Source organism: Dermochelys coriacea, chromosome 26, assembly GCF_009764565.3.
Source record: "Dermochelys coriacea isolate rDerCor1 chromosome 26, rDerCor1.pri.v4, whole genome shotgun sequence".
Classification (NCBI taxonomy): Eukaryota; Metazoa; Chordata; order Testudines; family Dermochelyidae; genus Dermochelys; species Dermochelys coriacea.
In genome coordinates, this window is record NC_050093.1 from 10,890,378 (window position 1) to 10,903,968 (window position 13,591).

General features: G+C 42.7%; 1 protein-coding gene across 4 annotated transcripts in view; it reads left to right on the plus strand.

The window, feature by feature from the left end:
* The window catches only part of ANTXR1 (ANTXR cell adhesion molecule 1), a 169,324-nt gene that overhangs the window by 57,988 nt on the left and 97,745 nt on the right, over window positions 1-13,591 (plus strand). For 3 of the 4 annotated variants that reach the window (XM_043503029.1, XM_043503030.1, XM_043503031.1), the window contains exons 11-12: window positions 8,949-9,018; window positions 10,984-11,062. In XM_043503029.1, coding sequence (XP_043358964.1) covers window positions 8,949-9,018; window positions 10,984-11,062 — 149 coding nt within the window. Of the gene's footprint in view, window positions 1-8,948; window positions 9,019-10,983; window positions 11,063-11,582; window positions 12,574-13,591 lie in introns of those variants that run through there. The other variant, XM_043503032.1, reaches the window with a different exon arrangement.

Genomic DNA, 13,591 nt, shown 5'->3' on the forward strand with positions numbered 1-13,591 from the left:
TCAAGGTACAGACATGACATCCTGCTTCCATGCGTGCAGTTGGCATCAGAAGAGAGGCGAGAAACAATAGGAACAGGACCACGCATGTATGTGCTGTGTACCAGCAGGGAGTGAGGTTTATGGTCCGAACTGCACAGACCAGCATATTCACCAGTTCCTTGTGCAATTCCTCCTGACTTTCTGTCTTCCTGCCTTCCCTCTTTCTCTGGCTGCGTCACACTCACTCACTCTCCACAGCTCCATGCAGCCTGGCCACCATTAGTGCAAGAGCCGTTTGCTCTGCAGCTTCTGTTTTCTAATCTGTGTCTGCTTGGTGGACTCATCATCTCGCTTTAAGCCTTTAATGAATACGTGTCTCTCTTCCCCTGCCCAAGCCTCTTAATTGTCCTCTCTCTCTGCCATGGCATTGTTGAACTCTATAATGGTGTTGTTGAACTCTATGAGCAAACGCCATACCGTGTAATGGGATCCAGGTTGTCTGAACAATGCTATAGGAAATGCAGCTGCCTTTCCCAGGACAGATTACGCATGCATGGAGTTATGGTATTTAGCTTGGAGTAATGCACCATGTCAGGACAGGCTGTGGATAGAGTACCGTCCAGGGTATTAGAAAGTCAGGGCTTGGCCACTGGTCTGCTGTGTGACTTTGGGCAAGTCAGTCCCTCTCTCTCTGTTTGTCTGTGTAAACTCTGGAGGGCAAGGACTGTCTCATGCTCTGTGTTTGTGCAGTGTCTCTGTTAATAATAACAACAATAGATATGGAGGGGCCATGATAGCTGTACAGGACCATTATGGAAATATGGCATTCTGGAGTTCTTAAAGCTTTCTTCTAAGCTTCTTATATAGAGTATGTGCTACCCTTCTAAGCCATCAGCTATTAGTGAAAGCAAATTCACCCAGTGGTAATACAATGCCTGCCAAGTTTCATCAGCAGCCTTTTTAAAGCATGTGTTTGTCATTTAGAATAAAATCTCAAGCATGACAGATGAACCCGTCGGAGTAAACATCCATCCAGATCCTTTTACACTAGCTACAAATCATGCAGAATGTGACATCACAGCTTTACACTTTATCCATCCCCTTCCAAACATCCCCTAAATATCCTCGCAATGGCTTTGGGTTTCAGAGAGCATGGCTCCCTATACAAAGCAGGGAAATTATAGTATGATTTCAGCATGGCTTTCATTACAGCATTAGCAAAACATTCATTTCTTACTGATGGGGTCTTTTAATAGGCAATTTCTCTAGCTCCAAGAACACACCAGTGTCTCTCTTTCTGCATTCCTATCTCCCCACAAACGGGTTTCAAGTAAAAAAAGGATCTACTCTTGGAGGGCTATCCTAAGCAGTAGAATGGGAGGAAAAAAAATCAGCCAGGATAAACAAAGATCACTGTTTGGTAGATGGTGTGAAGATTTCCAAGATATTTTCTTGACCCTCCCCGCCTTTTTTTTAATCTCTGCCTGGTGTCAAAGGAATAGCTGAAGAGTTAAAAGGCTCAAGATAGGCCAATTTTAAACACTTCCCGAAGAAGCATCTAGGATGCAGCACAGAGCAGATGTTCCCGTGGGAGCCTGTTGCTTCAGGAGTCACAGCAGAGACGACTATTAGAATTTGAATTATGGTAGCCCCAGCCCATTGTGCTAGGCACTATACAATAGATGATCCCTGGCCCCCAAACAATCCAGTTATCAAACAAGGAGACAATGGGTCACATCAAGGCTGGATGATTCTCGGGAAGATACGCTTTAGGTAAGTGAAATAAATGAAGACTCAGGCACTAAGACCAAGATGAAAAGAAGTGATTAGTAGGGAGTTAAGACACGGTAAAGACACCTGATCTTCAGAAAGTGCTGAGCTTTCAGGCCTCTTTGCATTGTGTCTCACTCAGAAATAGAGACAACCCAAATCATTCGAGAGTTGTATGCTCTTTGAGGCAGGGTTTTTTTTCTGTTCTGTGTTTGTACAGTGCCTAGCACAATGGGGTCCTGATCCATGACCAGGGCTCCTAGACACCACTGCAATGCAAATAATAAACAGCAACAATCAAAATCCTTGTCTTAGCTTTCATGCAGTCCCCATTCGTTCTGTCTCTACAGAGTTAGCTTCTAGCCCAAACCTGGCCTGCTTCTGCACTGCATGGTTATATGAAAGTAGTTCTAACTTTTTTTTGGTGGCTCTGCTTGGGTCATTTTGCTCCTTTACGTTCCATCAAAAAACCCATTCTGAGCTTCCTGTGAAATCTAGCATGTGTCTGGGATTTTTTTCACCCTAAGGTTACAGATTGAAAAGAGGGTTGGCTCAGTGGAAGGCAATTGGCAGAAGCTCACCAAGGTCGGGAGCAGAAAGGAATGGTCTCAAGTAAGGCTCAGTTGGTTTTACAGGCTGTAAATATTCTTTGAGCCAGAGAAGTGCGGATTAAAGAGAGTAGATTGCATGAGTTTAAGTGCTGGTGGAAGGTTCCTTATTGCATGAGGACCTCTGTGCAGAGAATAGATTTGCATGGGCTGCAGCAAGAAAGCTTCCCATGGACACACTGACCTGGAAATGTACCCAGTGGTGAGCTGGAGCCAGTTCGCGCGAACCAGTTGTTAAATTTTGAAGCTGGTTTAGAACTGGTTGTTAAAGGGGTAGGCAAACTCTGGCCCACTTGCGGCCCGCAGGACCGTCCTGTCCGGCCCGCCTGAGCTGTCGGCTGGGGAGGCTCCCCTGAGAATGCATTTTTAATTTTTACTCACCCGTTGGTGCTCCGGGTCTTCGGCGGCACTTCGGCAGCGGGTCCTTCAGTGCCGCCGAAGACCTGGAGCGAGTGAAGGACCTGCCGCTGAAGTGCCACCGAAGACCCGGAGCGACTGAAGGAACCGGTTCTTCAGCTTCTGGCAGCTCATCACTGAATGTACCCCTCAGTTAAATGGTTGTTTAGTGTCCATATACCCACTGCACCTTGTCTTCTCTACCGAGACTGCCAACAAGGACATTGTGAACCATTGCACTGATTACCGTTTAGATTTGTAAACTCGTAAGCTCAGGAAATCTCTATTATTATTATTTATTATTTATTATTATATGTGGATATAGCATTTAGCACAATGGGGCCTTTAGACTGTACTGTATTAAGAGAGAGTTCCTGACCTTAAAGAGCTTACGGTCTATTCTAAATCAATGAAATGGAGGCTCAGAGAGGTGAAGTGACTTTCCCAAGGACCCACAGCTGGTCTGTGGCAGAGCCAGGGACAGAATTCAAGTCTTTTGTCTCCCATCTAATGCCCTGACAACCTGATTACTCTACCATCAATGATTTTTCCATGTATACTGTGAACTGAGACAAGTCCGAGCCACAAAGCCCAAAGATTGTTACTGTTTGGGCCCGTCTCTCCCTGCAGAGGAATACAGCCTGTTTTTCTGCAGCCTGCAAAGAGGAGCAGCATCGTTTCAAATGCATCCTGCACAGTCAAACTGACTAGCAGATGAAAGGGGTTTTTTGTTTTGTTTCCCAATGCAGTTTTCCAGGAAGGAGTCAGATGGTTGGAGTTATGCAAACCAAATGGATCTTCCTTTGTTTGGGGGGGTGAGGGAAAGTTAAAGTTACTCATTTCTGTGGTGAAACAAAAACATTCTCCAAACAAACAATCCCTCCCCATAGCTAAACCTGCCAGCTATGAGCTTGAGTAGGCCCTGGGGACTAGAAGATGGATAAACTTTCTAGAGGAGAGTAGATTTAATTTCGGGAGAAGAAATGGGAGTGGAGAGGAGAGAAACATAATGCTTGTGAAATATTCTCAGCAAAAGGCCTTGCAAAACGAAAGCAGCTTTAAATGTTGGAGAGCGCATGTTCTTTGCCTTTTAACCTGGTGTTTTAGAAGAAAAAAGTGGCCCATGTAGCTGACATGAGACTTCGTTCTGCTGTCACATGCATTGATGTGATTCATTAACTTCACTAGGGTTACTCCTGATTTACACTGGTATAAGTGAGAACAGAATCAGGCGCCTCAGGGTGTTTATAGTCCCAGGGCCTGATTCTCCTCTGTCTTGCACCTTGTAGGTCCCGGTTACGCCTGTGTGAGGTGAATGTGAAAGGTCACTATTGTGATCTGGTAGCATTGTTCACACACAGCAATGATGAGAATGGCTGCATGAGATGCACAACAGTGGAGAATCAGACCTATGGATTGTATACCATCTGCAGTCCAACTCTGATCTCCACTTGGCTTACACCTGGCTTAAAGGGTCTGTAGCTGGTGTTGAGGAATCCTCTGATGCTGTAAAGCCAGCCTCTATGCCAATCTCCTTCCACTCCGCCCCCACATTCCCCCAAAGCAAGAAGGTTGTCAGTGTATTTCCCTATACCCTGGCAATCCCCTTGGGGCTATGGACAGAGCAAGAGTGGCACCAATTAGCACCCGGTGCGCACGGCATCAGGGGAGAGTAACAGTGGCTTAAAACCATCTCTCATTTGCTGAGGGTGTGCACAAAATCCAGATGCCAAGATCTGACCCACCGCTGAAAATAATGGAGCTCATTGAAATTTTTCTTTCACAACTTATTTTTGACAAAAATGGAAAATGTTGGAAATGTCCAGTTTTGGCAATATTTCTGAGGTTTTGTCAAAAAAACCTGAAAACCTCTAAAACTTGTTGTTGTTGCAGAAAGCCCCCCTAACCCCCTCCCTCCTCCCACTTTTTTAATGAAAACATGAAAACTCCTTAAAAAAAATTTCATGAAAACTAACCTTTTCCCCCATTATTGTTGAAATTTTCCATGGGAATAAAAAGAAACATTTCCCAGATGGCTTTGGAAAATCCTCTTTCAAGATGCTGCCATAGCAGGAAAACATAAGAGGGTGTTGTATGTACTGGGTGGGTACCCATGGAACAATACTGCAAAATAAAATACATTTATCTTCAATCAGAAAAGCGGCCATCGAAATGTCAGGGAGAGAATTCTCTTCTGCTGCTATTTGCTTCCAGCCCCTGGAAGGTTTTATGTTGTTAGCAGCAGGGCCATAAAAACCCTGTGATCAGTATCTGCCTCAACTCCTCAGAACTTCATGGAGTTGCAGCAAAATATGCTGTACTGTCTCATTTCCCAGTGAGCCCTGCTGAGCTTACCACTGAGGAGAGGGCCATGGTTTCACGGAGGCGTCTGCTGTTGCTGTGGGTTGGCCTGCGCCGGGGAAAACAGCGGCAGAGTGACCCAGGAAAGTTTAAACGAGGTCAGAAGCTGCTGAAGAAAATCTTTCCTGGAAGTTCGCAGCACTCTGTTCAGCTTCAGAGTTTGCCTCTTTTGGATGCTGGCATTTCAGTTCTTTGGGGCAGGGACCATCTTTTGGTTCTGTGTTTTGTATGATGTAGCATGATGGACAAAAAGAGCAGGGGTCCTAGTCCATGACTAGGGCTTCTAGGAGCTCTGGTCATACATCTAACAAATATTGATAGTTAATACGGAATTCCAACTTGCCCAAGGTTCCCTAAAAACAGAGGGCCAGATTTTCAAAAGAGCTCAACTCCTACTTAGGATCCTACCTATTTTTTTTTTTAGGGCTGTTCCACACCTACCAGGTGCTGTTGCTTCTAGTGAGAGGTGGTGTGGCCTAGAGGATAAAGCACTAGACTGGGACTCAGGAGCCCTGGATTCAGTTCCCAGCCTTGCTGGGTGACCTTGGATAAGTCTCTGGCCCTCTCTGTGCCTCAGTTTTCCTATCTGTAAAATGGGGATAATGATACCGACCGCCTTTGTAGTACACTTTGAGATCTACTGATGAAAAGTGCTAGGTATTATTAATAGGAGTTGTGGGATGCTGACCACTTCTTAAAATCTGATCAAGAGAGGCCCTCAGATTGGAATGCATCTGATGAAGTGAGCTGTAGCTCACAAAAGCTTATGCTCAAATAGATTTGTTAGTCTCTAAGGTGCCACAACTACTCCTTTTCTTTTTCCTCAGATTACAGAATCTCACCGTTTTGCTTTCCCTTCATTAGATAACACAACAAGATGGCAGAACATCCATCTCCAGTACAAACTGCACTTAATGGAATGGAAACAGCACTTAAATCATTCAGTTCGTGGACATCCTAGTTCATTTACATGAGCTCTTTGACGTGCAATCAGTTTGTTGTAAATTTTGAATGACAAATTGCCATGATTAAGAAGCAACCAGCTATACAGAGAGAGAGAGATGTCCAGATTCTCTCTCTTGCTGAGATCCACCCCTTCCTTTGCTCATCATGTCCCCTCTATGCCAGGATAGGGGAGTTGGCATAGGAACTGTCTTTGTCAATTTATATGAGTTGAGAGCTCCCCTGCACTGGGGGATTCTCAGCTAGCCATTTAGGGCCAGATTCCATCAGGCAGGGCAAAGTGGCCCGAACAGGGGGAGAGAATCTAGCCCATATTGTCCAGTCCTGAGCTGTGAAGACAATTTTTGTGTTCTAGCAATGAGAGTAGCATTCAGTCATGTAGGGTTCAGGCTATAGATGGTGTCAGGTTGAGTGAAATTTCCCATTAAATGGATATTTCCTTTTCCAGCCACTTCTGTAAGCAACCTATTGTGATGCTGGGACTCAATATAGCATTAATGAACCCTTTATAAGCTATGTAAAAGGATACCTTTAGTACACAGCACTTCTGTTTTACTTTCTGTTTGAGGATCTCAAAGCACTTTACTAACCTGAGTGAAGCCCCCAATAAAGATAAAGATTATCATTATAAGGCTAGGGAAACTGAGGCACAGATCATTTCTAAAATTTGCCCAAGGTCAGACCGGTCCCAAACCAGCAAAATGTTTAAGCAGGTGGGTAACTTTATGTATGTGAGTTCCATTGACCTCAATGGAACTATTAATGTGCTTAAAGTTATTCATCTGCATAGCTGCTTTGCTAAGATAAGGGCCACAGTTACTTATTGGTAGAATCAGGAACAGAAGCCAGATCTTCCTACTTCAAGTCGTTGGCTTTAACAGGAATACTAGAGATATTACAGTGATGAGCATGTTATGAATGCCTAGACAGATGCCTGCACACACTGACTGTTTTTTCTCTTGAGCCAGGAAATCAGTTCAGGTGAAATAGATTACCTGAATCTCATTCAAGCCTTCATCCTTTCTGAGGGTTGAAAAAGCTGAAAAACTTAGACTACCATTTCCAAAGGGTCCTAAGGGAATTAGGAGTGTCAATGAGAGTTGGATGCCTAATTCCCATAAGGCTCCTTTGAAAATCCCAATCTAAATTCCCTTACAACCTCTACCATCCTGATTTTATCAGGGATTGGAAGTAGAACCAGCACAGGAATTCAAGAAAAGCTACTCTTGCAGTATTTCTGGTCCAGCTAAAACCAAGGAAGCACCTAGAAACTCAAGGTTTTGAGCCTACTTTTGGTGAGATTTTCTAAGCCAAAGTGTTTGGTATAATCAGCTCTGAACATCTTGAGGTTTGCACATCTCTTAATTATGGGGCAGTTGAGAAGCCTACAATCCTTGATGGGCTGCAACCTCTACAGCTAGAGAATAATGAATCTTTCAGTAAATCATAAAGTAAAGAAAAATTGTTTTGAACAAAATGTTTTGTTTGATCCAAAATGAAACGTTTCATTTCAAGTTTGAGCATTTTTAACACATTTGCATTCTTTTTTAATGCAATTGAAGGGAATTTCGAAAGAAAAAGTCATTTCAAAACAGAAAAATTGAAATATTTTGTTTTGAAAATGTCGACTTTTTCTGAATTTATTTGGTTTGTTTGTCAAAATGAACAGTTCAGCAAAACCGATACAAATTGGTGAAATGTTTGTTTCAGCAAATCTGCATTTTTTGCTGAAAATTATTTTGTTGAACATTTCACCCAGTTCTAGTAACTGCATCATGCGATAGCAGAGAGAGCACTACATAAAGCGCACTTAGGCATGCATGCATGGGGGTCCTCTTAATTAACTGAGCCTCACAACACCCCAGAGGCAGGTAAGTATTATTATCCCTATTACACAGGTGGGTAAACTGAAGCAGAGAAGGGAAAAATGGATTTGCTTAAGGTCATCGCACCAAGTCAGCAGGGAGCCAGTAATAGAATCCCGGCATCTTCAGTACAGTCTGACCGCTAGATTTCCACCCCTACTCCCATGTGTTTATATATAGGTTTGGCAGAATTTGATTTTTTAAAAATAATTTTGAGAGACATCTATTTTTAATCTTCCTCTTATTTGTATCTTTTTAAATTTTTACAGTTGCACAAAACTATGGACTTTAAGCAATTTTTTTTTCTATTTGTATCAACTTAAATTTTCATAGTTGTGGAAAATGAATGGGGCTGTCATCTGGGGGAGGATCAAGCAATAATTATGTAATGACAATTTGATGCTGATATTCAAAAATTAAGGCTTGATAACCATTAAAACACAAATTCTCAACATCGTATATCAAACTATACAAAATAAATATCTTTAAATTAAACTCTAAGAAGTTCTCAAGCACCATATTTCTTACTTTGTTTAACTCTACATTTCAGCTATTATCAGTGGAAATATTTTCTCATCAGTTTGTATGTGTACAGTGAAACAGACATTTACTGATATTTACAGATAAAAATCTAATCCTTCAAAGCCTATTTATATGCTATGAGAGAGAATTAAGAGGTTGTAAACTTTAAGGTAATACTAACTTTTAAATGGTTTCAGAGTAGCAGCCGTGTTAGTCTGTATCCGCAAAAAGAAAAGGAGTGCTTGTGACACCTTAGAGACTAACAAATTTATTTGAGCATAAGCTTTCGTGAGCTACAGCTCACTTCATCGGATGCATGCAATGGAAAATACAGTGGGGAGATTTATATACACAGAGAACATGAAACAATGGCTGTTACCATACACACTGTAACGAGAGTGATCAGGTAAGGTGAGCTAACTTTTAAATGGTGCATTACCAAACTCCTCACACATCAGTCCACTTTCTCTCTTTCTTTCTCCAGATGAGAAACCTTTCGTAGTAGAAGATACCTATTTGCTCTGCCCAGCACCTGTATTACGAGAAGTTGGCATGTAAGTTCTTAGAGATACCCACCAGCATTTGAAATTGACTGATCCCATTTATTGCCTGAGGAAGAATAATTGATTTACCTGATTTTAACTATCATACATCCCTGTATTCACTATTAAATTGGGCCACAGTTACTTCCTAGCCCACAAATTCCATGCAGGAAAGCTGAACCAAAGTCTGTTGGTCATATATGGACATGGCAGGACTGACTAGATCTTGTTTTAATTGTAAAACAGTAGTCTTAGAAGCGCTCTCTGAAATTATCTCAATAGTGTAAAGCTAGACAGTGGGGTATTGAGCCTCCACTGCTCCTGTGACTCAAGATATGATCCAACAAAGGGATTTTGTGAAAATCTGCTGATCTTCGGCAGCTGGGAGAGAGTTAAAAAGGGGAAGAACTGGTTATAAAACAGAAGGGGCCCAATCCTGCTGCTGTTTCTCACTTAGGGCCTGTTCCAGAGCCATTCAAGTCAACTGATTTGAATGATTTGACTCAGTTACCATTGACTCTTCTCACACGTATGTGAAGAAGGACTGCATGATTAGGCTCAAAGCATGGGAGACAATGCTGAATTAGTTTGGCTCTTACTGCCCATACTGCACGGTGATAGAAATTCTGCAGTGCATCATCATTCCTCAGTTTTAAGAGACAACTTTATTACTGCATCCGCTCAGTCACTGCATCCACTCAGTTCTTCCGCACGATGTTATACTAAATGTTGTACTACCGGGAAGCATCGCAGCTGGAGCTGCGAGAAATCAGTCATCATCGGCAGACTCTGTGAATCTGGCCTATTAATAGGTTTAAAAAAATGTGTGTTGCTTTTTGTGTTCCATTGCCTCTTCCCACCACCTCTCCCATAGTAACGTCACCATAATGATAAGGCAGGCAGGTGCATTCCTAGCTTTCCACTGTATCCAAAGATTTTGTACTGCTGTCCATCACCAAGGTATCTGATCTCCTTTCACATGCATTGGATTGGCAATAGCAAGGTCCCTAGTAGAGGTCGTGGAGTGAGTTGAGGAAGGCATTTCTGTTTTTCACTTTGCGTGAGAAGCAAGCAGAGGGGGGTTGATGATGTAAATGTCATTTTGGTTACGGTGGAAATGCGGTATGGTAGAAAGAGAGAGGTTTTTGCAATTTTCCCTAAAGACAGGCAGATTCTTGATTGGTTTAATCTCCTCTGGAAATTCATTCCACAGCAGGAACCCTTCACTAGAGAATGCTTTGTCCCCAGCTCTCATGTGCCTTGTTTTGGGCTTTGCGATCTGTATTCTGCAGTGCTTGACATATTTGTGACTTCCTCTCGTCCGATGAACTGAACTCTATTCACATGAGAGGGTCAGTGTTTTTCTATTCCCAATTGGAATAGAAAGTACAGAGCTCGAGGAAGATGGTGTAATTTTTAATCCAGTGTCAGTTAGTAGAGGGAAAACAGTTCTTTGTATGGGAGTGGAGAATACCCTGTTGTTATGCTGGAGAGGGAGTTTGTATGTATGTTCTGACCCTAATAAACAGAACAGACAGTTGTTAACCCAAAGATACAGACACTTGATGACTAGTGAGATTAAGGAGAACAAGACTTGTCAGTAGCAGGTAGGATCCTAGCAAACCTGGAAGCAGATACTAGAGACACCAGATAATACAGCCAATTAAGGAAAATATAGAGCAGCTCTGAAGCTGCTCTAAATTGTGCTAAGTCTAGGTTGGGCCTAGGACTAAGGGAATGAAGAGATGGCATTTTGCTCTCTTCTTTTCTCAGCAGCGTCACTTTTTTCTCCATATAATACATTGCACAGGTGGCTGAGTGCATTACAATATGGTGGCATGGGGCAGTGAGGATGGGAATTAGCCTATGTTTGAAACCTCAGGTACTGGCCAGAGCCTGACATCAGGATCCCCGATTCAAGTGGGGGCACGTGTCTGATGCAGCATGGCAGATGGCTGTCCTGTTGTTTTTTTGCAGGGAGGCAGCTCTTCAGGTCAGCATGAATGACGGCCTCAGTTTCATCTCAAGCTCTGTCATCATCTCCAGCACACACTGTGTAAGTTTCAACATATGCGCATAAAAGGATTCAGTAGCAAAAGGGTTCTAAACCACAGATAAGCTGTGCTGGTACTTGAGGCTTGGGTGAGTGGCATGCTAAGGAGCCACCTCTCTGCCTTAGTGGTGAGCTCTTACGCATGGCCCTCCTGCACTACCATTCCCCATGTAGTGTGCACCTTAACATGGGCTTGGAGCAAGCAGCTCATGCTCTGTCTGAGATAGAGCATGTATGGAAGATGGTGAGGTGGTTTTGTGATATAGCAGAGGTGTCAGGGTCTGGTTCTCCACTGCTTTGCTCCTTGCACGGTGAGTGCAAATTGCACCAGTGGATCAGATGTGTCCACTCACACCGGTGGTAGCTGTTTACACCCACTTTGCACAGATGCAAATGATGGCACAAGTTGCAAGGCAGTGGCAATCAGACCCTTTGTCTATGAATCGATATGCTCCTCCCCAAAAGTTTGGGGAGCTCTGCAGAAGTGCAGATCCTGCACTGATCCCATGTCCTTCTTTGCTAGCAATGCCTGAGTCACTGGTTCTCATCAGCCTCTTGCAGCAGCCGGAGCAAAGGAAAGCAACTTCTTACAGTTAATAAGACTGTTGTCTTGATGAGGATTTTACTTCTGCTAAAGTGTGACCATTGGGAAGGGAGGCCTCATGATAGTAAGGATAAAGGAGATTTGGGAGGAATTTACTTTGTGCTCATGAAAACAAAAAATATTGGGAATCTCATGAGAACGTGAGATTCTGACTGAATAGGATGTGTACGATTGGGACCCATGTACATAGCATGTGAGATTCATAAGTTTGGTCAAGCCTTTTGGCTGACTTGTGTGGGATTAAGCTAGTAAAAGGGGGGTTCTGTTATATACTGTTGCTTTGAAATAAGCTGTTTTATTAAGGTAAGGTCACAATTATAAGGCACAATCCTACAAGGTGCTGAGCGCCTCCTGCATGATTCTAAGCACCTTAGGTTACCATTGATACCTTGGGGAGTTGAGACCCTCAGCACCTAGCAAAAGATATTCAGAATCTTTTGGGATCTAGCCCTGGATCTCCAAGCATCACTCATTGACACCCGTACTGATGCCATTTAAAACTTCATTCTTCATGCAATGATGTGTTTATGTCTGGCTTTCTTTACAAGGGTGAACTTCATCCCTGTTCAGAGAGAACAACATAAAGCCTATGCCCTACTTATGCCTTGTGCTGGCTTTCTACATTGTCATAAATTTCATACAAAGGACCAATTCCTGCAGTCAGTATTCAGGCAAAACTTCCCTGGGAGTCTTGGCTGAGAAAGGACTGCAGGATTTGACTTGAAGACTTTGATGGCAGGACTCTTTCCCTGCCCCTTTCAAATCCGTCAAACAAAATTGCATCGTGTTTCTATGCGGAGCTAGTGAAAGGCCAAGTTATATAATATCCACATACCAAGACTATTCAGTTGTGGTCCATGAACACTGATGCACAGGCTAAGGGGGGAAAATATCTCCTGTACCATTTCATCTGTCGCAACAACGACAAGATTGTCTGGAGACACCCGCATTGTCTGCATGATTAAATGTCAGTTTTCAGAGCTGAGATGAAGGCTTATTTCTCTGCAGTTGACAAGGGCATCTTTATGCCTTGAGAGGGGGCTTTTATTTCAACTGGATTTGATATTTCAGTTCAAGTTCTCTTTGCTGCCATGGTGAAAGTAAGTGTGTTTGTGTGTGTGTGTGTGTGTGTGAGAGAGAGAATAAACTATGAACAATTTTTCTGCTTTGCCTTTTGAAGCAAGATACGGTTATGATCAACACAGACAGCAAAATGCAGCTGTTTGACATTTGCAACATGCCATGGGGCATATACTCAGTTGGTGTAAATTGTCTTAGCTCCAACAGCACTGTGGCAATTTACACCAAAGGAAGATTGCCCCCATTGACTTCAATGGAGCAGCTCACATAGGAACTGTGAGAGCAGAACTTGGCTCACAGTTATTTCATTCATTTCCAAGAGGGGATGGACACTTGTTCTCACATGCAACAATTAGGATAAAAGCAATGAGCTGTTGCTTTAGCTGGATGATGCTTCGTGCAAGAAGCACGAGAACATTTAAAACACAGGACTTATAGGATACAACATTCTAATTTAAAAAAAAATCTTCCTTTGAATTTCTGGTTTTCCACATGTTCTGTATTGGGAGGCTACTCAGCCAAGACATTCAGAGTAAGGTAAAAATCAGCAGATACGGTATGTCTAGATATCAAGAGGAAAACATAAATTATTTAAATCTGCTTGTTCATTCTATAAATGTGTGTATAGCAGTATAGATTTCAGAGACTCATAGATGGAGTATGGGTCATATGGCACTGTGCAAGTGTATAGTACAGTATATTTTTGTATCTCTGCCTGTTCTAAGTGACCCAAATTTGATCTTAAGTATGGAGTTTTCATCACTTAACTGGGACACAGTCAGATAGAACTCATTGTAGAGACCTTTTCACTGATAACACCCACAAAAAAATTAGGGGAAGTATTTCCA